Source organism: Penicillium oxalicum, chromosome II, assembly GCF_001723175.1.
Source record: "Penicillium oxalicum strain HP7-1 chromosome II, whole genome shotgun sequence".
NCBI lineage: Eukaryota > Fungi > Ascomycota > Eurotiomycetes > Eurotiales > Aspergillaceae > Penicillium > Penicillium oxalicum.
In genome coordinates, this window is record NC_064651.1 from 762,227 (window position 1) to 785,735 (window position 23,509).

Here is a 23,509-nt window from a genome sequence, read left to right on the forward strand (position 1 = left end):
GATTGTTGATGCTGTTTGAATTGTGGCGTAGTAGTGAAGACTAGAAAGATGGCCCGGATACATACTCTGTGACTAAGCTAGACAGCTACATTGGGAAGCTCTGAACTCAAGGTAAACTAGTCCCACGGCCCCGTTCTGGTAGCATATCAGGCCTCGACCTGGCTGTTCACGTCACATTGGTGAGACCAGGCGTCGACCCCGCTGGGAAAGTTCCTATCATTGGGACGTGATTCTTGGGTGTTACGGACTCATTTACCACTGTGAACGTTTGGATATGCAGACATGCAAGGTGGACTCAGTGGGCGTGTTCCCGCTCCCGGAGCCGCAGTGGCTCTTCCAGCGCACAACTCACATGACTTGACCTGTGCCTGAAATGTTTAAGATCCACCCGTCGGATGATCCGATTTGGGAGAGTTGCTGCCTCTGTTGCGGTGGGATTTCTATGGAAGGTTCTTATGGGGTTAGCGTCCTTTTCGACCCTTCAGTTGAGAGAGTTTGTGTCAGGGCCGCCAGGCAACAAGGTGGCTCGTGCGGTCAACTGGGACCTGTGGACCGTGCCGTGCAGTCTATATAAGTCTACTTCTACGGCCGTTTGATAGGAAAGAGAGGTGAGAACTTCTTTCCTTCACACTATCACATTGCAACCTCCACAGATTTGGAGGCCGTGGTCAGAGTTATTCTACATTCACTTTGCTCATTGATAAGATCACACGTGTCTCTCTCTCCCCAATCACCTGATCTTTCTTTCTCAATCGTACATTGAATGATATCTCCTCACTTTCTGGGTCACTTCAATTTCCCACCCCAAAAAGTGAAAGGAAGATGTTGCTTCGTCTTCCCACCGAGCTCATCCAGCTCATTCTCCGGAGCTGCGATGCACGAACGTACCTGAACCTCGCGTATTGCTCGCGCGATCTTTTTGAGATGGCCACCACCAGTCGAGAACTGGTGATGCACCAACTTCAACAGGTCCCTGGTCGCCCCGATGATGAGGAGCTGACCCAGCTCTCTACCCCCAAGCTGGCACAGATCCTCAGAGCTATCGCACATGAGCAGCTCTTTGGAGCCGAGCACTTTGCGAATCGAAAGCTCATCGGGTTTGGAAACAAACGGCTGAAGCCACAGGCTTGCTGTTTGAAAATTCCGTCCATGCACAACACGGCCTTACTGGTCTTTTACGACGATGAGGCTGTCTACCTGGCGAACGTGACCAAGGGAAACGTTCACATTACTCGACGGCTGGAGTTCCTTGCCCAACGACACGGCACGATTGATGTGCTGTACACTGTCGTCAACGCCAGTGGTGTCTGGGTGTTGCATCGCTTCAAGCCTTTCGTGGACCACAGTGTGGACACGATGCACCCTTTTGTCGAGCAGGCGATCAAGGCTTATCCTGAGGGCCGTGTCCATCTGGCTTTCTACCCGCTCAAAGAGGATTCCAATACCGTGAGTTTGTACGACTTCCCGGATGAGAGCGAGTACGATCCTATCGCTCTGGCGGCATACGGAGACGAGAAATTCGCCATCTCGTGGCAGCATCGACAAAGGACGGGGGATCACCATGTCATCCTTTATTTCTCCGAAGTTTTTGACGGAGATCATGATGAAGACGAGGATACTGAAATGACCGATGACGGCGATGACGAGGTGGACCATGGAGATATGGATTGCGGTGTCAGTAGCGTGAGCAGTGTCAGTGGGGATGGACAACCCCCTCAATTCCGGCCGGACGACGACATCGACGAGACATCGACGGAAATATCCGAGACGAGGCCGAACATCATTCGTATGTGGACGTTCTGTTCTTTTCCCTTCCCCTTCTTTTTCTATTCTTTACATTATTAAGGGATGTGGCTGGTGGAAAGCACACATTCACACAGACAATGAGGGCAAAAGAAGGTTTGCTCTCGCTAACAGATCCCATGCAAACAGGTTCTTTTCACCAAGCCTACACTCTCACTTATGTCGACCCTGGCCAGTCCAGCCACCGGTCTTTGCTCTCCTATGGACCCAGTACACAACTCACCTTTAATGACTACGGGACCCAACTCCTCCAGTTTTCCCGGGGAAGCACGTTGTTCAGATTTTTTCAAAAGGTGCACAACATCTCGACCACCCTCCAACCGCTGGGCGCCCACGCCAACTCCTGCGTGGCGATGTATTCGCCCAACCTCGCCCTGTCCTTTGTCATCGACATTCCCTTCTACGCAATCCACCGGACTGGACCCGAGACTAACATTCCCGGAACATGTCACTGGCAATACCTTGCCGTGGGGATCGCCACACACCGTGTCGAGCAATGGACCGTCGCATGTCTTCTCACGTCAGAGTCCAATCCACAAGACTGGCACTGCTCTCACGAAATGAATGTCCAACGAGGCCGACGCTTCAACGATTGGGCTGTCGTCGCCCAACTCGGTGGATTCCGTGAAGCAGACACCACGCATGGGTCATTGATCGTGGCCTCGCCAAATAGCACGCGCGTGGCCATGGCTAGTTGGAAGACCATCACTGTCTGGGCTCTGGAGCCGCGTGTCTTGGTTGACCGGGAGAGCGGCTACTATCCCGCATCGTGGACGAATGCGGCCAGGTTGACGGAATTGCAACCTGCCTCGATCGACGTGGATGCGGTGTGTCTGCAATTGAAGTTTACCGAGAATGAGAATGAGCTCGTCGCAGTGACCGATCGAGGACTGATGTTCTTGGATCTTCGACCATCTGGGCAGGGCACATTGATCGTTGAGCAGCGGGATGTGTCGAGAGAGAGCTGAGCAGCTCCCTCTGGATCGTTCTCAGCATGGAAGAATTACGAACGTACCATCATGACTCCTTTTGAAAGGAGGGAGGGGGGGGGGGGGAGCCTCCATCGTTTTTGCATCTTTTGTTTGTTTTCTTTTTGGGATTTGCAAACCCTTCAATTGCCATCCAGAACGGCCATGTGCATTGCCATGAATGACTTTTTTTCTTGTTTCTGTGGTCTGTTTATCCACAGTTGGGCCAGTCCCCGCACGATGCCTGGCTGCCTTTCTGTTATTGTGCGGGAATCCGTTTCTCCATGATCTTTGCATTCTGTGGGGGTTTCTCGATTACGGTTACTTCAAACACCTACCTACCTGTTCCATAGTGGAACTCTACGGCTTTCTTACACAGAAGATCCCCTCGGCGTTGAAACTTGATACCCCCTAGATCTCCACCATTGCCTTCCATTCTCTGGATAGCGACTGAAACACATCTTATTTCTACATCTTCTGATCTTCTGCTTTTGATTACCATAAGCCTCAAGGGTCTTGATAATGGATTATAGAGAAACAACTGATCACATATATACACATTCCTCGTTCCGGAAGACCAAGGGCCGCCTTTTTACTCTCCACCACCACCGCCACCGCCAGACATGGACAAGAACATGACAACCAAGGGAATCCACCAGTACCTAGAAGTAAAGAGTCGACCCGTTAGCCCTTTTATCTCTCTCTCTCTCTCTCCATAAAAAAAAAGAAGAAGAATCAAGAACGCAGAGTAAAACAATGCATATTGCACACTTACTTTTGCATCAACGTCTTCTCCGGAACGTCCTCGGGATTCTGTCCATCCGGCCGCACGACCACCGGCCGATTCAAATGCGGTTGCACTCCATCCTCACTCTTGACCAATTCCACTTGCAAGGGAACAACATCCCCGGTCCGATCCACCTCTTCACTTCCCATTTCACCTTTCGCCTTTGATTTCACCTGGGACGCCGAGCGCGAAATCGTCTCCCCCGCCGCCAGCGAAACATGATACACCTCGTTATCCGGACCAAGATGCAAACGCACCGTGGGCGGATGAGCCGTCCCGTCCGGCTCCCGAGACGATCCCGCAACCGAGGCCATCGAGACCAGACTACCGGTCCATTGCTTGGGATTTGTCGCAGTCTTGGTGAAAATGCCTAGACGGACGAGCTGGTCATTGTCTAGTCGCTCCCCATTCCCCTCACGCTCCCGCTGGTCATTCCGCGCGGCTGTCGGGGGCGTATAGGCGAGGACATGCGCTTTGGCGTCGGGATTGATGGGGTCATAGGCGATGCGAGCGAGGGTGGATGGTTGGGAGGCGCCGAGGGGCCAGTAGAGGATTTCGGTGGTGGTGGTTGTCGCGCCGGTGTTGCCCGTTGTGGTGGAGGCTCCGATGGTAGGGAAGAGGGAGGGAAGAGTTCCCAGGAGGAAGGGGAGGAAACGCATGAGAGGCGGAATTGGAGGAATTGGGGAATTTACGAGGAGATAGGCAAGGAGGGAGAGAGAGAGTCAAAGTGATGGTGTGTTCGATTAGATAGTGTGGTCTCCGGCCGGAGCGGCACGCCAAGTCCCCTGCTGGAGTCTGTCCGTTGGCCGTTGGTACATAGTGGACTCCGACTAACTTGGGTGAATTATTAGATGGAACCAAGTACGCAATATTTGGGAGAGCTCCAGGGGGACTCTGAGTCAGATTAAGGTGGAGTTTCGTCAAACTTGAAAGTTTTTACCTGATGTCTATTTGTAGTAAAATGGTTTTGTTTTTGGTACGTACTTACTACCACTCTGGATAAGAAGAAGACCCGTCTTCGAGTAGATTGATTTCCTACAACCATGATCCCGATTGGAGTGATCAACAGCCCAGGTCTACCTCTGATTCGAAGATTCTCTGGAAATCTGGTACTACTCACAGGACTCAGTGAGTCAATTTGCTGATCATAAAATGAACTTGACTGCAATCGAAAGGAGCAGTACAGCACCACATTTGAACCCTAGTAGCTAAAACTGTACCTCCTGAATCCGCTCCAGTGGCAGGTACATTCGTCGTTCTTTACTAGATGCCAAAAAATTGACTATTCTTCGAGAGTTCCCCTAAATCTTTAGTCTTTCAAAAAAAAAAAACAGCTTCCAGAGGTTAAATTGTGAAGCCTCGGGTACTTGGAAAAAAAAAAGAGAGAAAAAATTCCCTGGGTGTCCTTTCACGGTCCCTTTTGAGGAGTAGCCCCCCGTATGGGTATATCGTTCAAAAGTCAGTAGAATCACATGTCCGTACATCCATTCCTGTACATCCACCGCATCCCTTGAACCTAGAAAGTCGTCATTCTCGCCTGCATCCTGGTTCTTTGCCACTCCTCTCTCACTCTCCCTCTCTTCCGAGTATTACTTTTCTTTGCTGTTTCATTTTGCCGCCACGACTTCAATGGAACATGTTCACAATTCCCACTTCTTGTTGGCCGCCTTTCCCCACAACCGTGCATCTCCACCTGCACCTTATTCTGGACCGTGCGTGGAAGGTCTTTGACTCGTTGGAGACGACGATCGGTTGAGACCAGTGGGGAGGGCCTTTGCACACCAGAACCACCAAACAAATCAAAAAAAGGATTGTACATTGTACGGTGTACACTTGACATTGTCATTCCTAGAGGCAAGCCTGTCCGCCTCGCCCCCCTGTGTCCGGCTATCTAACAACGTCCCCGTCAGTCGCGTCATGGTCCATGTAGCTCAAGAGCCGAATCTCTCGGGTATTGACATCTACCGAGTACTCGGTTGCTCACAAGCATCAACAGTCTATGAAATCTGGCTCCTGGAGGAAGCCATGAGCCATGAAGCTTGTCAGTACAAGTCTTGCGACCGAGGATGACGCTGACCGTGGTAGTTTCATGACAACGACGATCCCGGATATACGAACTGGGGCCGAGATTTAAATCGGTGTCACTGCAAGCTGAACGCCTACCACCAGAACGGTGACCAGGGACAGGTAGTCCACGCTTTTGAGAACAATCTCCATATCTGCTCTGCTCTGATGCGAGATCACTAATAAGTAAAATCTTGAGTTGATTCTACCAGCCATCTCTTGGACGTTTTGTTTGATGCTTTTTTTTTGGGAGCAAGATACGTCGTCACAGAAGACAGCATCACCGGAGTGATACTTGCGTGTGTTTCCACCCAGTCGTCACTGTAAGCTCTGCTCCACTCGACCCCCGCACAAGCTCCTCCAGCTCCTCCAGCCAAAATGTACCGCAAGTACCACCAGGTACCTCCGTAGCCCCACCGCCACTCCGTATCGGGCTCTGGTTGATTCACGTGCACAGCAGCTCAGCGGTGTTTACCATCGACCACGAGAGAGAGAGAGAGAGAAAGATTCTCCTATCCTTCCGCTGTCTATCCTCAATTGACACTTTCTCATCCATAGAGAAGATCCTGGTGTGAAGTTTGACACCACACCCGTTCTTCGTTCCCTCCCCACTCCACACTATGGCTGCGCTGCCCTTCCGGCGGCCTTCTCGTCAGAGCTCCCGCCAGGCTTCTAGTGACCCTCGTGATGATATCCAATTGCACCAGGACCATTTCATCGGAATTGATGTAGGCACTGGAAGTGCCCGAGCCTGTATCATCAATTCCAAGGGTGACATTGTGGGGTTGGCCTCGGAGAATATCGGATTATGGCAGCCCGAGCATGGATATTATGTATGCAATCACTCTCCCTCCTCGATTGACTTTCTCGGCCCTGTGACAATGTGTCATCTGGCTCCCGGCACTGACCCTTTCCATTTTCAAACTGTAGGAACAATCCACTTCCGACATCTGGCGATGCATCTGTATCGCCGTGCAACGTGCCATCAGCCAACACAACCTCAACCCTAATAGCGTGCGAGGAATTGGCTTCGACGCCACCTGCTCGCTGTCCGTCTTTGACGCAGAGACTGACGAGCCGGTCTCGGTGACGGGTCCAAACTTTGACTCGGATCGAAATGTCATCCTCTGGCTCGACCATCGGCCCGTCGAAGAGGCCGCCAAGATCAATGCCACGAACCACAACCTGCTTCGCTACGTGGGTGGAAAGATGTCCATCGAGATGGAGATCCCCAAGGTCCTCTGGCTCAAGAACAACATGCCCAAGGAGCTCTTTGATCGCTGCAAGTTCTACGATCTGGGTGATGCCCTAACCCATATCGCCACCGGCAATGAGAAGCGGAGCTTCTGCAGCGTGGTGTGTAAGCAGGGTTATGTCCCCGTCGGTGTCGATGGTAGTGTCAAGGGGTGGCAGGAGGACTTTTTGAATGAAATTGGCTTGAGTGATCTGACCAAAGACAACTTCAAGCGTATGGGCGGCGTCAACGGGGTGGTGAGCCTAAAAAGTTTTTGTTTTTCAAAAGAGCTGCAGAATAAGGCGTGGCTAACGGTCTCTTTTCTTTTGGTGGTGTTTTAGAATGGTGACTACCTCAGCGCCGGTGAGCTGGTCGGAACACTTTGTGAGAAAGCCGCCGCCGAGCTGGGTCTTCCTGCGGGCATTGCCATTGGCAGCGGTGTGATCGATGCCTACGCCGGTTGGATCGGAACCGTCGGCGCCAAAGTCTCTCTGGGGGCAGCCCAATTGACGGAAGATGTCGCTCGAAATGACAAGGCACAGGCCTTCACCCGCCTGGCCGCCGTCGCGGGCACATCCACTTGTCATCTCGCCATGTCCCCCAACCCCGTCTTCGTCAACGGTGTCTGGGGGCCGTACAAGGACACCATTCTCCCCGGCTACTGGATGGCCGAGGGAGGACAATCCGCCACGGGCGAACTGCTCAAACATGTCATCGAAACCCACCCGGCATTCAACCAAGCGCTGTCGATCGCCGAGTCCTACCACGCTAACATCTACGAGTATCTGAACGAGCACCTCAAAGAGATGGTCCAAGACCAACAGGCCCCCAGTGTCTCTTACCTCGGCCGCCACTTTTTCTTCTACGGAGACCTTTGGGGCAATCGATCCCCCATCGCCGATCCCAACATGACCGGGTCGATCTTCGGCATGACCAGCGACAAGAGTGTCGACGGCCTCGCCATCCACTACTACGGAACCCTTGAATTCATCGCGCTCCAAACCAAGCAAATCGTCGAGACCATGAACGAGGCCGGCCACAACATCACCTCCATCTTCATGTCTGGCTCCCAATGCCAAAACGACATCCTGGTCCGACTCATCGCCTCCGCATGTGACATGCCCGTCGTGATCCCCCGCTACATCCACGCCGCAGTCTGTCACGGAGCCGCCATGTTGGGAGCCAAGGCCGCCAGTGCCGACTCGGAGGGCCGCACGGAAGAGCTCTGGGACATCATGGACCGAATGAGCAAGCCCGGCAAAAAGGTGATGCCGACCACGGATCCCAAGGAAAAGGCTTTACTCAAGGCTAAGTACGAGGTGTTTAAGGAGCAGTGCTTTGGCCAGCAAAAGTATCGGCAGATGGTCGATGACGCCGTGGGTGAATGGAAGCCGGAGTAGGTTTAAGAATGGTACTCCTTTCCGAGCAAGATATGGGCGGGAAGGATGCAGTGGCCGATGAGGAGACATGAAGATTTTCTTTTTTTTAACGATATTTGCACAGTCCTTACAGCGCAGTGCTAGACACAGTACATTCATACATGCATACACATTCATTGACTAGAACAAACATTTGAATCTCGTCATTTCATTAAAACACCGCACCGAGTGAGACCAGGTCAATCAAGATAAATAACTTCTAAAACCACAAACCACACATAGGTAACAAAAACCAAGTCACCTGGGTAAACCCAGAAAACTGAATATTGATCACATTTTCATCGAGTCACACATCTTACCAGATGAGCAATGCCTTGACATACAACTTTCAAGTTGGCCAAGTCTACACCTGATCAAGAGTATGTACAGTATGTACGCGTCCCATATATCCCTGTACCCTGCCACAGGAATCACGTACTTTCTTACACTTACTGACACATGCAGAAGCATTACAAGGCAAATCTCATGCGGAGCAATGACCCTGGTGCGAGACGGAGTGGTTATCAGAACGCAGGAGGTGGGGAGAGGGGGCCAAAGGTGAAAAGTCTGGACAATTGAACGGGACAGAAAAACCTGGCTGCCCTCCTCCCTCCCCTCCTTCCAAGCAGTCGAGGGACGAGAAGGACAAGACCAATTAGCATGGCAATGTAAAGCGTGGCACAGCACATTATAGTATATGACATATGGTGCAATATGGCAAAGACAGAGGAGTGTCTGATGAACATGGAACAAAAACAAAAGAATGGGATGAATGCACGACGCCGCAAGAAACAGAACAAAAAGGTGAATAAACTTCCCCGGTGCACAGTGGTAACAAGCATGGTCAAAATGAAAAAAAGCAAATCAAAAACACAGGCATAGGTCTCGTGAATGAAGGAACGTCATGTCCGCTGTGAATGCAGGAGAAAGGAGAAGTGGGGAAGAAGACGCAAGCGAGTACAATATCAACATTCATGGTCCTTGCTGTCCCGGTCAACTTTCAATATTGGCCCGGATAGACGAGGACACATCTTCTTGTCCCATGATTTTGGTCCAGGCTTTGCACCTGGAAGCATATAAATGTCGGACCTCCGATTCTAGAAGGCCCGACCAGAAGTCGAGTGACCAACCGTATAGAATGTTTCAGGTCGATTCAGGCCAATGGCGAGGGTGTCGAAGCGATCGACTCCAATCGTATCCATGTTGCTGTATCCGGACAGGTAGAAGCCAATGACAACGACCACGTATGTTAACAGAAGGACAGATCCTTTGAAGTAATTACTTTTGCCTTCGCCGTAGACGTAAGAAAGCAAGAAAACACATAGAATCACGGTGATCATGTCCCATTGGGGGAAGATCAGGCTGCAGTACAAGAAAGAAGAGGGGAAAAAGTCAGCATTTGTTCAAACTCTCCCCCATAGCCTGGATGTGGCGTTTTGCGGTCCAATACTTACTTAAAAGAGTGGCTCGCCAGCTCAAGTGGGTCAATTGAGCGGGTGTAGAATGCACTGAAGAGAACAACCGCGGGGACCTGCAACAGACAGACTTGGAGTGCGTAGGCTGATCCGATCTCCATCGACAATGCAATGTTACCGTTCATGGCGAATGAGATGGCATTCTGTAGAAAAGTCAGTGGGGGGGGAAGATTCTCAAAGACCCTCTCGCCCTTCTCTCGAAGTCAGCCGGGGGAGTTGACGGGAGGGCAAACTCATACCAAGAATTCAGTCGTGTTAGGAACGAGAGCAAACAGCGTCACACCAAGGAACTTTTCGTCCACGTCAACACTCTCCAGAACCACATCCACTGTGTTCACCAATATCTCTGCGATGATCGCATATGCAACGGTAGCGCTGAGGAGGATGATCGAACTCTTGGCCTTGCTCCAATTAGGGGCATCGTGGCCACCACCACTGTGTGCAGGCTCCGCGCTAATCCCGAGATCCTCGTGCTCCTCACCTGGACCTTGCGGTTTGACCTGATCCGCAGAAGCACGGCCAGGCTGTCTTGATCCAGGAACCTGTTGAGCCGAGTTCTTGCGGCCCCGAGCCACGTCACGGGCTGCGACTGCAGCGGCGGTCGCTGCAACTTCTGTGACTTGGCGTACGAGACGCTCATTTTCTTCCCCGGAAAGACTGTGAAGAGGCTTGGGCGCAGATTGACCATCTCCATCGCCGCCACCGGATCGAGGAGGGACCAGGTAGGGCGTTCCGGACTTCCTGTCCGATGACCCACCTTCACCTTGATCAAAGCAAGCGCCGCTGGTATCCTCAAGGCCAACTTGTCGGAGCGACTGTCCCAAAATACGCTTGTATAGCTGAGACTCGCGGATGGAGTCTTTTTGACCGTGCACAGCGCCGGAGGCCTCAGGGCCTCCCTGAGCGAGCACATGTCTGGGTTCCAAAGTGTAGGAATCGGAGATATGATGCGTGGCTTTCTTCTCCTTCTCTTCTACTTCCGTTGCCCAGATCAAAGCAGCGTGGGTCCGAAGTGTAAACCAGAGACCGATGATGTACGAAAGAAACAAGAATACAGCGCAGATCCATGCATAGGGCTGCACGGCTTTCTTGAAAAAGGCATCATCAACCGCCGGGGTTTGAGAAAAGTAGCATCGGCGACAGTCTCTGCTCTTAGGGTCCAGTCCATGGGCACAAGAGTGACAGTTTAGCTCGTGCTACATGCGATCAAGTTAGTCAGACAAGTGGCGAAAAGCAGAGAGGTTGCCTTTTGACAGAAACTCACACTTCCATAGACCTGATAGAACAGTGTCGGGCCAAAAGACGCAATGACGGCGAATAATAGCATGGTCGAGGTAACACCGGCCGACTTGACGTTGAATCGCTGCGTCTTACGCTTGATGGCACCGCAACACATCGAGAGTCCGGGCAAGAACAAAATACCCGCGAAAAGACTTCCAATGATACTTCCCTCCACGAGCTGAGACTTGCCCTCAGTCAGGGCGACACAGTAGAGGTAAACCTCAACCACAGTGGAGAAAAAGGCATTGATTGCTGCACCTAGTCCCATTGATGATTGGGCGGAGATGGAGGCCACAGCCTGGCCAATGAAGTAGGCAAGAGGAATGATCGAAATCAGGGAAAGAGTGAACACCAGTGCCGGATGTGTGATCCACGATTCAATGGACAAGACGCCTCCGAGCACGTAGAAATCGAAGATGACGAAGAACACAAGAGCCAGCAGATTGATGAAGAAGATGTTAGTACCGTCAATGGTGTACTTCCAATACCTTGTGCCGACTGCGCGGTATGTGCAAAGCAAGATGGACGTTGATGAAGACCCGGGGGTGATTTTGGAGTAGGAGTTGTCCGAGTGAAATGACAGAGCAAGAGGGTGACGGCGCAAGTGACTGGCTAGGATCAGGGTTACTCGACCCATAGGAATCCAGAACACAAGTAACCAACAGATCAGCGAAACCATGAGGATCAAAGGTCCCATCCAGAAATAGAAGAAGACAAAGAATACAACCCGACCAAGACTCCACTCACCCCGACCAAAGAGCCGGCGTTTGGAGGGATTGAATTGGGAATCCTCCGACTGTCCACGCTGGGTCCGGCCAAGGAGACTATCCTGCTCTCCCGCCGAGTCAACACTGTTGCGACGTCGGCCAACCAAGGATCGATCGCGACGAGGGCCGAAGAACAGACGACCATGCTCAAGATCACCATTCTGCCATTGCTCGTATTCACTGATGCTGCGACCTTCGCCCTCGTCCTCCTCCGCGTAGTTGTCATCGGACCGGAGGAGCACAAAGGAGCCGAAGGGATATAAGAGGTACCGTGACAATCCTGCAAAGACCCTACCATACTCCACAGCACTCGGAGAGAAGGCACACAAAAAGCACGCAAAGGCCGCTAATAGAGCAGCCAACGCCAGCCACCAACCAAAGAGTACCGACCACAAGAGGTTGGTCGCAAAGAGCACCGGGCTGACCCGGCCTCCCGGCGAGGAATGGATATCGCCCTCGGCAGTCTTCTCGACCGACCGACTCTTCTTGTACAGTGCTGGTTTCCAGATCCTGATACCGAACGGGTGGGTTTCGTTGATCGCCTGCTGGCGGTCTTTCAGCGTAAAGCTCTCGGCATCACTGGATGTCTCTTCGTCGTCCTCGTCGGACCCCGCAATCTCGTCTCCACTGGGGGCGTCACTTCCCTCGTCTGACTGGTGAACTGATGGGGCATTGCCTGCAACGTCCATCTCAGGCTCGGGGAGAGTATCCTCCTCCAGGTTCAGACTATCCGACTCGGCTCGGATTAGCGCGCTCGGTCGAGCTCCCACGCGACGGCGTAGGGTAGAGCTCCCCGCACGCGCAGGCCGAATTCGGGGGGATGGTTGCTGAGTAGCCGTTGCTTTGTGTTGGGCAAAGTCTTCCTCAACTTCCTTCGCATCGTCGTCAACCGAGAACCCTTGACCCTTGTGGGGCACGAATCGTTTGGAAGACATGCGACGAGTAACAGATGGCTTTCGAGACCGATCAGGCATCGTCGATGAGGCGTATGGGCGAAGTCCCTGATCGTCCTGAGCGTTTTCTTCGCTGCGAGCGTCAGTGACAGCTGGGTCGACAGCTTGCGCATCGAGGGTGCCTATTTTCCCACCCCCACACGCCGGATTAGTACAACCAAGATACATGGCTTTACTTTAGAGGGTTGCACAAAATAGAAAGAGCCTACCATAGCCTCTTCGAAAGGAAGACGAGGACCGCATGGTCGGTACAGATGCAACGGAAGGGTTTTCGCTGGCTGGGGTGCCCGACCCTCGAGACGGATCAGGCTGGTCGGGTGCCTTCTTATCAGGCGCCATGATTCTTCGATGATCCGCAACAGTTCTACAGCACGAAGGAAAGAGAAGACCAGCAAAAAGGCTGGGAATGGACAAAGAATCTCGAATGGATTAAAATCAGGGAAAGCCGAGATTTTTCAGAAGAAACCCTCCCACTTCACATTGCGGGGCTTGGTCAAAGTAATGGGAAGATCCAAGTCTTGGAACCTGCGGTGACCTGCTGTTTCAATCAGCTGAGGATCGTACAAAAGAGCAACGCAGACCGCAGGGTCGGACACGCCCGCGTGGAGAGCTTTCAGATGACCGTTTTCTGGTTCAGCCAATCACTTTGGTCACTGCGATGCTGAGTCAGTTGTGGTGGGGAGCTCTCCGAAAGCTCGATTGTTTGCCTGATTTGCCAATTCTGAACGCCTTATTGCCCGATTTCCCAGGCTCTAGATATTTAGTCATCCGTTGGCGTCCCGTCCCGGCGGCCGCAGCTTCAAGCTGGTCCAGCTCGAGACGCCAGTGTCAAACAATCCTCATCGTCATCACCTCTTCAATCCCAACGCCATTTTCATACACTCTTTGATCCCTGTACGCTGTGCTCTCTGGGTAAAGCTCCACATTCTTCAACCCAGTCAGACGGCTTGCGACGCTCCCTCCTGCTCCGCTCATCAGCGTCATCCCTCCCACTCTCCGCCATGGCGCTGGATAACTATTACCGCAACAAGATCGAGAGCATGAAGCTCGAGATCATCCAGGGTCAGGCTGTGCTTCGACGCCTGGAGGCTCAACGCAATGATTACAATTCCCGCGTGCGACTCTTGCGAGAGGAACTTGGTCTTCTCCAACAACCGGGCTCTTACGTCGGTGAAGTGGTCAAGGTGATGAGCACGAAGAAGGTGTTGGTCAAGGTACACCCAGAAGGCAAATACGGTACGCAACTCCCCTCACACTCCGAAGTCGCCCATTTCTGGCTTGAAAGGAACCCACAAACATGGTTGGAGGGAGCCTGCTAATGTTCGCTGGTGTTACGCATCTACAGTGGTGGATATTGCCGACGGCGTGGACATCGCCAAGCTCACCGTGGGCAAGCGAGTTGCCCTCCTCTCAGACTCGTACAAGTTGGAGAAGATGCTACCATCCTCGGTCGACCCGCTTGTATCATTGATGATGGTGGAGAAGGTACCGGACAGCACATACGACATGATCGGTGGATTGGACCAGCAGATCAAGGAAATCAAGGAGGTCATTGAGCTGGGTCTCAAGCATCCAGAGCTGTTTGAGTCTCTTGGTATTGCGCAACCAAAGGGTGTGCTCCTCTATGGTCCTCCTGGTACCGGCAAGACGCTATTGGCCCGAGCGGTGGCTCACCATACGGACTGCCGCTTCATTCGTGTCAGTGGATCAGAACTGGTGCAAAAGTATATTGGTGAAGGTAGTCGGATGGTGCGTGAGCTATTCGTGATGGCCCGAGAGCATGCGCCCAGTATTATCTTCATGGACGAGATTGATAGCATCGGCTCCAGCCGTATAGACTCGGCTGGAGGTGGTGATTCCGAGGTGCAACGAACCATGCTGGAGTTGCTTAACCAGCTGGATGGATTCGAGCCAACGAAGAACATCAAGATTATCATGGCGACGAATCGATTGGATATTCTGGACCCTGCTCTGCTACGACCGGGGCGAATCGACCGAAAGATTGAATTCCCCCCACCATCGTACGTATCCGCTATTCTTGCTGAAGTGTTTAACCAAGCGCCTAGTGTCTTTCATGCTAACATGGTTCAATTTGGCGCTGCTTAGTGTTGAGGCGCGTGCCGATATTCTCCGAATCCACTCTCGATCGATGAACTTGACGCGCGGAATCAATCTGACCAAGATTGCGGAAAAGATGAACGGATGCTCCGGTGCCGAACTGAAGGGTGTCTGCACAGAAGCCGGCATGTACGCCCTGCGTGAGCGACGAGTGCACGTTACTCAGGAGGACTTTGACCTGGCCACCGCCAAGATTCTCAACAAGCACGACGACAAGGAGGTGGCCGTTTCCAAGTTGTGGAAGTAAACGTCCGTGTCCTTTTTTCTTCTTCTTACTTTCTCTCCCGATATTCTCCAGTATCTCTGGTCCGGGCATGGATCTGCGGCAGAAATTAGAGGCCTTCATTTTCTTTTGTGGCACTTGCTCAGCGTTCGACCAGCACTGATCATTTTCCTTGGACCACGGACGAAAGGATGCGTGCCCAATCTGTACCACTAGTGCCATAATCGTACCGGTTTCTCTCCGAATGTGAAGTACATTGCATGGTATGGGCATCACGGCGTGCATTGAGTAGTATCCATGATCTGCGGGGGTAGATCAATCCTCTGGGGAAACATTCGAGAATCGTGGTATGCCACCAAAGGACCTTGACGTTGACATTGAGACACTGCGATTCTTCATACGTTAGATTCTGTCAATTAGCGTTGTGGCCGAGGATTGAATTCCATCCACTTTACACAGTGTAGTCAGTCCTTATCGTTAGCCCTTTAGCACACGACCTTTGCAGTCTCCGGGGTACCCGATTCGCTCATGTGCTCGATCCAATCACTCAATACAGCGGGGACTCAAATGAAGACATACGAGGCCGGGGAACTTTTGTCGTCCGCGCTTGCAGTTCATCGTAAGACTAGAGAACATGCGCCTTATACTACAAGCTGACTGTCTTTTGAAAATTGTTCAAGACCGCGGCATTCCGAATCAAGACTTTTTTCTCCTTCTCTGTCTGTCTTGAATCCAGCCATACAAAAGACGTTCATGACAAGATTCTCCATTTCCATGTCAGTAGTGATCAAGTAAATAATAGTCTATCCTCAGATGAGTTGGAATTCGAGTGGAATTTTTCTTCTGCAATCTGCTTGACAATGACTCCTTCCGCCAGCCCTCTAGAGGCACAATTTTGAAGGGATATCCAGAGTCCGAGCATCAAGTGCGCAGTGAATACAGCAGGCCCGCTGGGTGCGTCTCACGTGGTGTACACACAAATCTATTTGAACCATTGCCCTTTGCAGTTTCAGCGTCTTCACTTATTTCACCAAAAGTAGCAGGATTCCAAGTCTTTTTTTGCCAGGCACTTTTAGCAGACTTAAAATCAAGGCTACTGGATAGGTAACCACAGCTAACCTACTGGTAAGTCCTGGCACCTTGGGCTAAGCGGAGTGAGTAAAAGAGCGAAAGGTTCAGTCTGGAGCCCGATAAATGTGGCGATTAGGGGCTGTTGGTAAGCTTCTGTCTCGATGCTTTGGTTGAGCTTCGTAGGAGGTACTCTGCTGCACTACATCCCATTGAAACAAGTACATTTCTGTATTGTTGTCTCTTTCAGATTCACGAGGTAGACGTGTACAATACTCCGTACTCCATAGTCGAACTCGGGGTCACACTCAAAGTTTGTACCGTAGAGTCAATACTGCATGCACCGGAGACATCCCATGTGCATCGAGTCAGTCAGGGATGTTCGGAGAAATGGAAAGAAAGGAACTGAGTTGGGTGGGCTTGGGGGCCGAGTCAGCATGAGCGTACAGGTATGCGTGCATGCCGCATTGAGGATTTCGAGAGTGGAAAGGTTTGTTTTTCACGATACAGATATGTTAGTCTAGTGTACGTATTAACAATAGAACCCAGAGTTAAATAGTGTAATGAGAGTGCACTGTTTATCTGCAGAATCTATTGATCTGGTTAATTCAAGACTTGGCTGCTAATTATCCCTTTGAGTCTTGGCGAAATGCGGATGATTCGATCATCACATGTCGAGACGCGAGACAAGAAAAATCACTAGAGGACCTGGACTGTAGAACTGGCCAAGGGTCTCTTTAATAAAGGTATTATGTACCTAACAGACATGACCATGTCTTGTAATTTACTATTTCCAAAAACAGGACAGCCTTATCACACATAAATGCTAAGCAGGTATAGTTTTGCTAATACATAGTGCACGAAAAGGATGCAGATCTCTTGGAATTCAAGATCAGGCCGTATTAATTATGCATATTCTAGCAAAGATTGCCCAAGCAGGGTAAGATAGGTAGTGTTCCACGGTCCCCACATCATTCCACATCTGAAGACATTTCAGTTACTAGCCATTTCATGGCTGTGTGCAGGTAATTTCATGTACTAAGGTTGGCGCGGATGAATGGAATCCTGCGCCAAGTGGACACATGGAGCAGCACTCTGTGTTCACTAACCAGTCATTTACTCCGTCAGTCCGCCGACTTTTGTCGGCGGCTATAGCTGGACTCGGGGAGTACCAGTGATAGATGGCAGCAATACTATCCCAAGATGAAGTACTCGTGCAGAGATGTCTTACCCATTGAAGAGGTGCCCGGAGGTGGTGCTGTAGTACCGCATGTTTCGTCAAGAATCTTGGCGCCCTCGCAGAAGCGTGAGGCCATCACCAAATTACGTTTTCTGAAACCCCTCCCAAATCCAGACATATTTATAATATGCTAATGATTTTTTTTTCTTTCCATGCAAAAGCGAAACCAAACTAAAACATGAAGCATGTGCTGTATACATGATACCGGCCAGATAAGTGTACAATACACGGGCAAATGTACGTTTGTAGACCTATTCCTCAGAGAATAGACTTATGAAATGGTTATTTATGAGAAAATCTTCACTCCAATCCCTGATATGCGGTGATAGCAATGTCGGTGATTCTCGGGGGGAACTTTACACTCTAGTACCGATTCCCAATATGGTTACAGATTCAAATCCGATCTTGATTTCGTGTCGCATGCTGTCCATGCGGGAGACTACAGCAAGAGCCACAGCGTCCAGCGTCCAGCTTCCAACAGCGGCCCAACTCGCCCGAGTCCGAATGGTAAAACAAGAAGTGGGGCGGAGTCATGATCGCCCTGCACGAATGCCATCATTTGCTTGGCGCTGATCATCTCCGTCGCAATGCCTATCATTCATTATTCTCCTGATCAAGGAGTATCTGTGTTGTCTTGGCAGTGGCCGCTGGTTGCTGCTGCTGGCCGTGGATAGTTTGGGCGGGCGATCAATCGGCGAAAACGAAAAGAAAGGTCGTACGCCAAGAGGGTCCGGAGCCTTGCTGTCCGGCCTTTGTGCAAGGCAGTGGGTGACTCGTTGCAAGGACAAGGGGCACGATCGGAATGAGATGGATGGATTGTGGCGCATTGAAATCTTAAGATGGATCATGTCCATAGATACGTGCATGGTGGGGCGGGGGACACAGCGTAATAAATGGGTTGGTGGCCATGGTCAGGAGAGCAGGTGAGACGATGGTCTTTCTACGTCTCGAGAATTCAAGACAGGATTTCAGGTAGTCAAGTATCAATGGAGCAGTCGTTCCTCCACAGGGTGCCCGTCAAGGATGTTCTCCAACCAAGTGAGTGGCATCTGCGCAGTGTAGGTTCACTAGGTTGTCTCCAGTCAGATATAGATCTAATCCTCTGTGTCAGCGACGGCGCAGGACTTGGCCAACTGATTCAAGGATTGATGCAGGCTCAAAGTCAAATGTGTCAGGCTAGCGATGCGTCGTGGAAGGAAGCAATGGAAGTAGAGTTCATTAGCCCGAAGCTTTAAATGAGGTACCCTGTCTGAGAGTCTCCTACCTACTACCTTGATGAACGAATTGTGCATATTGCACATACAGTGTTTGCTCACAGGTTCTCATCTCTGATCAATCTCCAACAACGTTTAAAAACGGGTGGCTGTGTTTGATCTATAGCTTTTTCATCCAAAGTTCCAGCGTCTCCAGACCACCAACAGTGCACAATTCTATACAAGCAGGTGTGGCCCACTCATCTGGAGTGGGGTACATTTAACTTGAGACTGCGAACCTAGAGACACGCCATTAGAGTAGCAAAAAGGGCCAAAAAGGAGAAAAAAAAAGGGGGAGTAGGTGGTTGGTCCACAGATTAGGGGGCCTACACGGACATCCGCGTGATCGAGTGGAACGAGTGGAGAGCAGAAAAGGATTTACTGTCAAATTTCAAAATAATCAAGAAGATGCGGATGACTTTGAATCGTCAGGCCGAGCCTAGTCCTGTCCCGCAGTCTCGTTCGGGAGTTATGCCGACCCCGAGGAATGCAACAGACAAAGTGGACGCGGGATCTGCCCAGGATGTAGTGGAGAATTCTTTAGGCTAAATGAGCACCGGCAATAGGTGTTGTTTGGCTCTTGTCTCTCCGGACTTGCACTTACCGTGCGAGGGTGTTTACTGTTGACTGCATGAATAGACGCGAATGCGGCTGGAATTTTGAATCAACGTGTTGCAAAGGACTAGGGAATCGACTTTATGGAAAGGGTTGGAAAAAAGAAGCGATTCCCAATGAGCTACCTGTCAGCGACTGGTGACTGAGCACGTGTGTACTGGTATCGAATATTCATTGCTCACTGGTCCAGCAGGCATGGACATAATACTGTTCCGAGTTTGCAATGGACAGTGGTGTACATTGGGAATACTTACGTATACCTCCAGCGGCAAGGAGAAATCAACATGAACCCAAGTATCTTGGCCCCCCACTGCCAAGTCTTCCCGAGTACCCCCTTGTAGTCTTGGTGACCCCTTACGCCAGCTCGCATCTGGTCGAGATAAGCGGTACTGGATGGAGGGGGAAGGGATGTACTACTGTAAGTATGCAGTGATGCACAGTCAATATGCCCGGTCGACACATGCTTTTAATACTAGAGGACGAGTCCAGACGACGGCGTGGTACTGCATGGCCATGTTGTATGCTATGCAAGCTAGAGTCTAATAAAAGTCATCCGCCCCATCTGCATGGTCAGACAGAGGGAACAAGAATAGAGACTTGGGTGGACTATGGTGAAAATTTCGGGCTCGAAGCTTGTACAAGCATATGCTCTCCTCTTTCCGATTGGATCCTTGACCACAACCATATTCATCGTGACCTGTCTTTCTCAAGTCGTTCTGGTTTGGCGTATCGCGCATAGCGCATACTGCCCGCCATGAGCTTCTCCAGCCCGAGGATCAATGCAGCCGAGCCTCGACCATGACGCATCACTTTCGAGATCGCCCAGAAAGTTCATCACAGATAGACGCGCAACCTTTTCTTCACCGACATCTGGATCACGACGTGGGACGACAGTGCCGAGTGGTTGACCATGCGGCCAAGATGGTCAACAGGTCAGCGTAACGGGATCTCCCATGCAGAGTACTTGCGCTGCCACCTTAAAACTCGTACTGCAGTACGGCAGTTACTTGGAAGACCGGATGTCTATTCAATGCCTTGTCTTATCGCCGCTCCGTTCCCCATTTGGGGGCTCTTATCGCGCGTTACTCAATCGAATAACCAATCGCCCCCCCCCCCCCCCATCCCTTTTGATATTTTGGGGGGGGTTCGATACTGTCTCCACCTCCTTCGACAACGATGCATCTGCATCTGGTCATGATGAAAGTGACGGGTTCTCCATTCTTCATGCTGCCTCGCTGCGGAGGATCTCACCCATCTCCGTCTCGAGAGTTGGTCGGCCCATTTTCTCACCACTCCACCCCGGATTCGAATTTCCGTCTCCACCGGAGTCTTCGTGGGTCCGTCGCCTTTTCCCCAGTGTCTCCATTGAGCATCCACTCAATTGCCTTTTTTGCGATGATTGCCGGATGGCGGGAGGAGGTTTATTCTTTTTTGGTTTAACTTGAATATTATTTGTCCCCCAAAATGTAGGATCTTTTTTTTTATTTGATTCCATTTCGTCTGCAGATCGATTGGCTGGCCTCCCCTCTCTCCTCTGGTCTTACGGTGACCCAATCCGGCCATGTTCCAACGTACTGTGCCCATCGTGGATTTATATTACTTCAACCCGCCTGACGCCAGCGATCATTCCGTCTGGCCATTTTCCCGTTCTTATCAATACTTCTTCCTCAGCAACGTGGGTTGATCAGCTCCATTTGTTCCTTTCCCGCACGACGTAATCGAGGTGGATCCCATCTGATCATTGAGACGTGGTACAATCATCCCATCGAGGACCATCGATTCGGTCATTGTGGCTCCCCCATCCCCACGGCCTCCAATGTCCAAGAGCGTCTGAGAAAGATAAACGTTCCCTGTGCTCTCCGTTTCCTATTAAAAAATTGACCATGTCCCACGATCTGTGGATCTCTCTGGCTTCCGCAATTCATCCCTCCCCCAACTCCCACACCATGCCTGCGGTGCTCCAATCGACCATTCATCTCCTTGAATCCGAGCTTGTTAAGGCGCGCGCTGCTCTCCAGGAAATCCATCCTCATGCGCCTCTTTTGCGCATCGGCGACGAGGTTGCCGTCGGCGCCATGGCCGCCTATCGCCAGCACCTCATCAGTCGCGCACCGGATTTCTACGGATCCCGTCGACTGACTCTCAAAGAAATCGGACTAGAACCGGCTGTACATGAATTGCCCATCGAACAAGTGGCGCCGGCGGAGTCAGGCACTATGGAACAACAGAGTCCCGATCCCATCACCAGGCAAGCTCCATTGGAGCAGGTTCTCTCGAATAGTCTGATCCTCGATCACATGGCGCCGTACCTGGGAACACCTTCGCTGATGACGTTGGCTGCGACGTCGCGGCATCTCTACAAAATGATTACCAGTACTCCCTACGTGTTTAGACACCTCGATCTCACTCGCTGCCGCGGTGCGCACTTGTCATCCCCCGCTGAGCCGGCCCCAGACGCAGATACCCAGACGGAGGATGAGGTGTACTCGGCACCGCTGCGCAAAGTCTTTGGCAGCTTGGAGAAACGATCGATCCTCCAGGATGTCCGCACGCTCGTTCTGGATGGGCTGTCCGTACCTGCAGATCTGGTGGCGGAGATCATCTCGAATGAGCGGTTCAACGTCACTATCTTATCTATTCGCGAGTGCCAGCACCTGAACGAGCGCAAGCTAATGCAGGTTCTTCAACATGCGGTCCGGCCAACTCGGCCAGCGGGCACACCAAAAATCAAGGGCATCTATCATTTCTCACCCATGCATACCCCACCTCAGACTGCCGTGCGTCGCCAGTACCGTGACTGGTGGCAGTCACGATTAAGCCCTTCGTCCAGTTCTAGCCAAAGCTCATCCAGCACTTCTTCCGACAATGAAGAGGAAGCGTCCCAAGGCACCACGTCCACCACACAGGCCCCGGCTCAACTCCCATCCCAGCTCCAGGGGCTAGGAGATGAATGGTATCGTGCATCTGGTAAGGTGTTCAAGCACGGCCTGGCCGAGGGCTGGGCACAAACTCTCCAGAAGTGCGAAGGTCTCATCGCCTTTGACGCTGTCCTCTGTCGTGGGCCTCGTCACGACATCAATCGATACACGGCCGTGACGGAGTCCAACCCGGCCCCCGAGGACCGGTTCCTCGGTCCCGCCATTGCGACTGTTGCGTTGGGCCCGCGCGGCTGTGATGGATGCCATAGTTCCCCCGAAGGCCCTGCAATCTGGGGCCAGTCTCCGGATGTGCAATTCCCCCTGCTCAGCCCGATTCCGTCGCACGTGTCTCACATCGCGGCCGCCAAACGGCCCGTGGTGATTCCGAACGAGCATCCGGTCTTGATCGCCAGATGCGCAGATTGTCTGACCAGCCGCTGGTGTCATCAGTGCAATAAGTGGTTCTGCTCGAATTGTCTTCCGCACCCAACCCAAATGCGGACCACTCTCACGCCCCATCAGACTGCTATTCGATCCCCCCAAGTACCTCTTCGTGGCACCGCATCACTCCACGTCGAGCGAGAGGTATGTTTCACAGATTTATTTTTCCCTTGTGCCCCCCCCCCCCTTTTTTTTTAGAGAAGAAGAAAAGGACGCCTTGCTTACTAGTCCTTCATATAGAGAATTGAACAAGGCGTTAGCAAAGACTGCTGGGAATGCGGCCCGACAGTGAGTATTCGACTTGCAGTCGGTTTTTTTTTGTAGGTGGTATCATCTATACTAACAAATACTCCAGTGTGGATCATGCAAACGAAAAACGCAACGAACCTGCCAGAGTTGTCGAGGTGACTACTGCATCGAGCATAATGAGGGTTGCTCAGCGACTATGGTGAGTGAGAAATGGACATCTCTTGAAAGGAAAAACGCAATTAGTCGTCTCAAAAGTACGCCCACTGACTTGAAATCTGCAGTGCGATTGGTGCAATACAAGCTCTCGCCATCGAATGCGGCGTTTTCGCTAAATCCGGTGTGAGCTCCAAGATCCTTCTTTGTCGAGAGACCAGACTCGTCCTTGCTTCTTTTCCTGTGAATCTTCAGCGCGCAATGATACCATATGTCAATCTCCATTCAGCATCACCTTTTGAAATTCAGATATTCTCCTCTACTATTAGATCCAAGTAGTTATCTTTTGTAATCCACTGTCGTTCAGATCAGTGTCCACCCTCTCTTCTATACCTCCACGAGCTAATCGCAAAGCGTCCCGTCGATCACAAATCGCCGGGCGGGGCGGCGGAGCCTTCCAGAACGACCCGCGCTCTTCCCG

At 51.6% G+C, this 23,509-nt stretch overlaps 7 protein-coding genes across 7 annotated transcripts; 4 read left to right on the forward strand and 3 right to left on the reverse strand.

Annotated features, from left to right (window-relative positions):
- Nucleotides 1–822: 822 nt before the first annotated feature.
- POX_b02158 (uncharacterized protein) lies at nt 823–2,771 on the forward strand (the record flags this gene model as incomplete). Its single annotated transcript, XM_050111073.1, has 2 exons — nt 823–1,786; nt 1,933–2,771. 2 exons carry the CDS (start codon nt 823–825, stop codon nt 2,769–2,771), a joined length of 1,803 nt encoding a protein of 600 aa, XP_049971419.1.
- A 592-nt stretch (nt 2,772–3,363) lies between these two features.
- Nucleotides 3,364–4,217, reverse strand: POX_b02159 (uncharacterized protein; the record flags this gene model as incomplete). The annotated part of the gene is made up of 2 exons (XM_050111074.1): nt 3,364–3,433; nt 3,547–4,217. The coding sequence occupies 2 exons, from the start codon at nt 4,215–4,217 to the stop codon at nt 3,364–3,366; spliced, it is 741 nt and encodes a 246-aa protein (XP_049971420.1).
- A 2,025-nt stretch (nt 4,218–6,242) lies between these two features.
- POX_b02160 (putative sugar kinase) lies at nt 6,243–8,256 on the forward strand (the record flags this gene model as incomplete). The annotated part of the gene is made up of 3 exons (XM_050111075.1): nt 6,243–6,455; nt 6,553–7,113; nt 7,198–8,256. The coding sequence occupies 3 exons, from the start codon at nt 6,243–6,245 to the stop codon at nt 8,254–8,256; spliced, it is 1,833 nt and encodes a 610-aa protein (XP_049971421.1).
- A 1,115-nt stretch (nt 8,257–9,371) lies between these two features.
- POX_b02161 (Low affinity vacuolar monovalent cation/H(+) antiporter) lies at nt 9,372–13,089 on the reverse strand (the record flags this gene model as incomplete). The annotated part of the gene is made up of 5 exons (XM_050111076.1): nt 9,372–9,636; nt 9,729–9,892; nt 9,989–10,945; nt 11,014–12,872; nt 12,960–13,089. The coding sequence occupies 5 exons, from the start codon at nt 13,087–13,089 to the stop codon at nt 9,372–9,374; spliced, it is 3,375 nt and encodes a 1,124-aa protein (XP_049971422.1).
- A 662-nt stretch (nt 13,090–13,751) lies between these two features.
- Nucleotides 13,752–15,115, forward strand: POX_b02162 (26S proteasome regulatory subunit; the record flags this gene model as incomplete). Its single annotated transcript, XM_050111077.1, has 3 exons — nt 13,752–13,986; nt 14,096–14,771; nt 14,857–15,115. 3 exons carry the CDS (start codon nt 13,752–13,754, stop codon nt 15,113–15,115), a joined length of 1,170 nt encoding a protein of 389 aa, XP_049971423.1.
- Nucleotides 15,116–17,352: 2,237 nt separating this feature from the next.
- On the reverse strand, nt 17,353–17,517 carry POX_b02163 (uncharacterized protein; the record flags this gene model as incomplete). The annotated part of the gene is made up of 1 exon (XM_050111078.1): nt 17,353–17,517. One exon carries the CDS (start codon nt 17,515–17,517, stop codon nt 17,353–17,355), a length of 165 nt encoding a protein of 54 aa, XP_049971424.1.
- Nucleotides 17,518–21,213: 3,696 nt separating this feature from the next.
- Nucleotides 21,214–23,218, forward strand: POX_b02164 (uncharacterized protein; the record flags this gene model as incomplete). Its single annotated transcript, XM_050111079.1, has 4 exons — nt 21,214–22,770; nt 22,867–22,914; nt 22,982–23,078; nt 23,157–23,218. The coding sequence occupies 4 exons, from the start codon at nt 21,214–21,216 to the stop codon at nt 23,216–23,218; spliced, it is 1,764 nt and encodes a 587-aa protein (XP_049971425.1).
- Nucleotides 23,219–23,509: the final 291 nt, after the last annotated feature.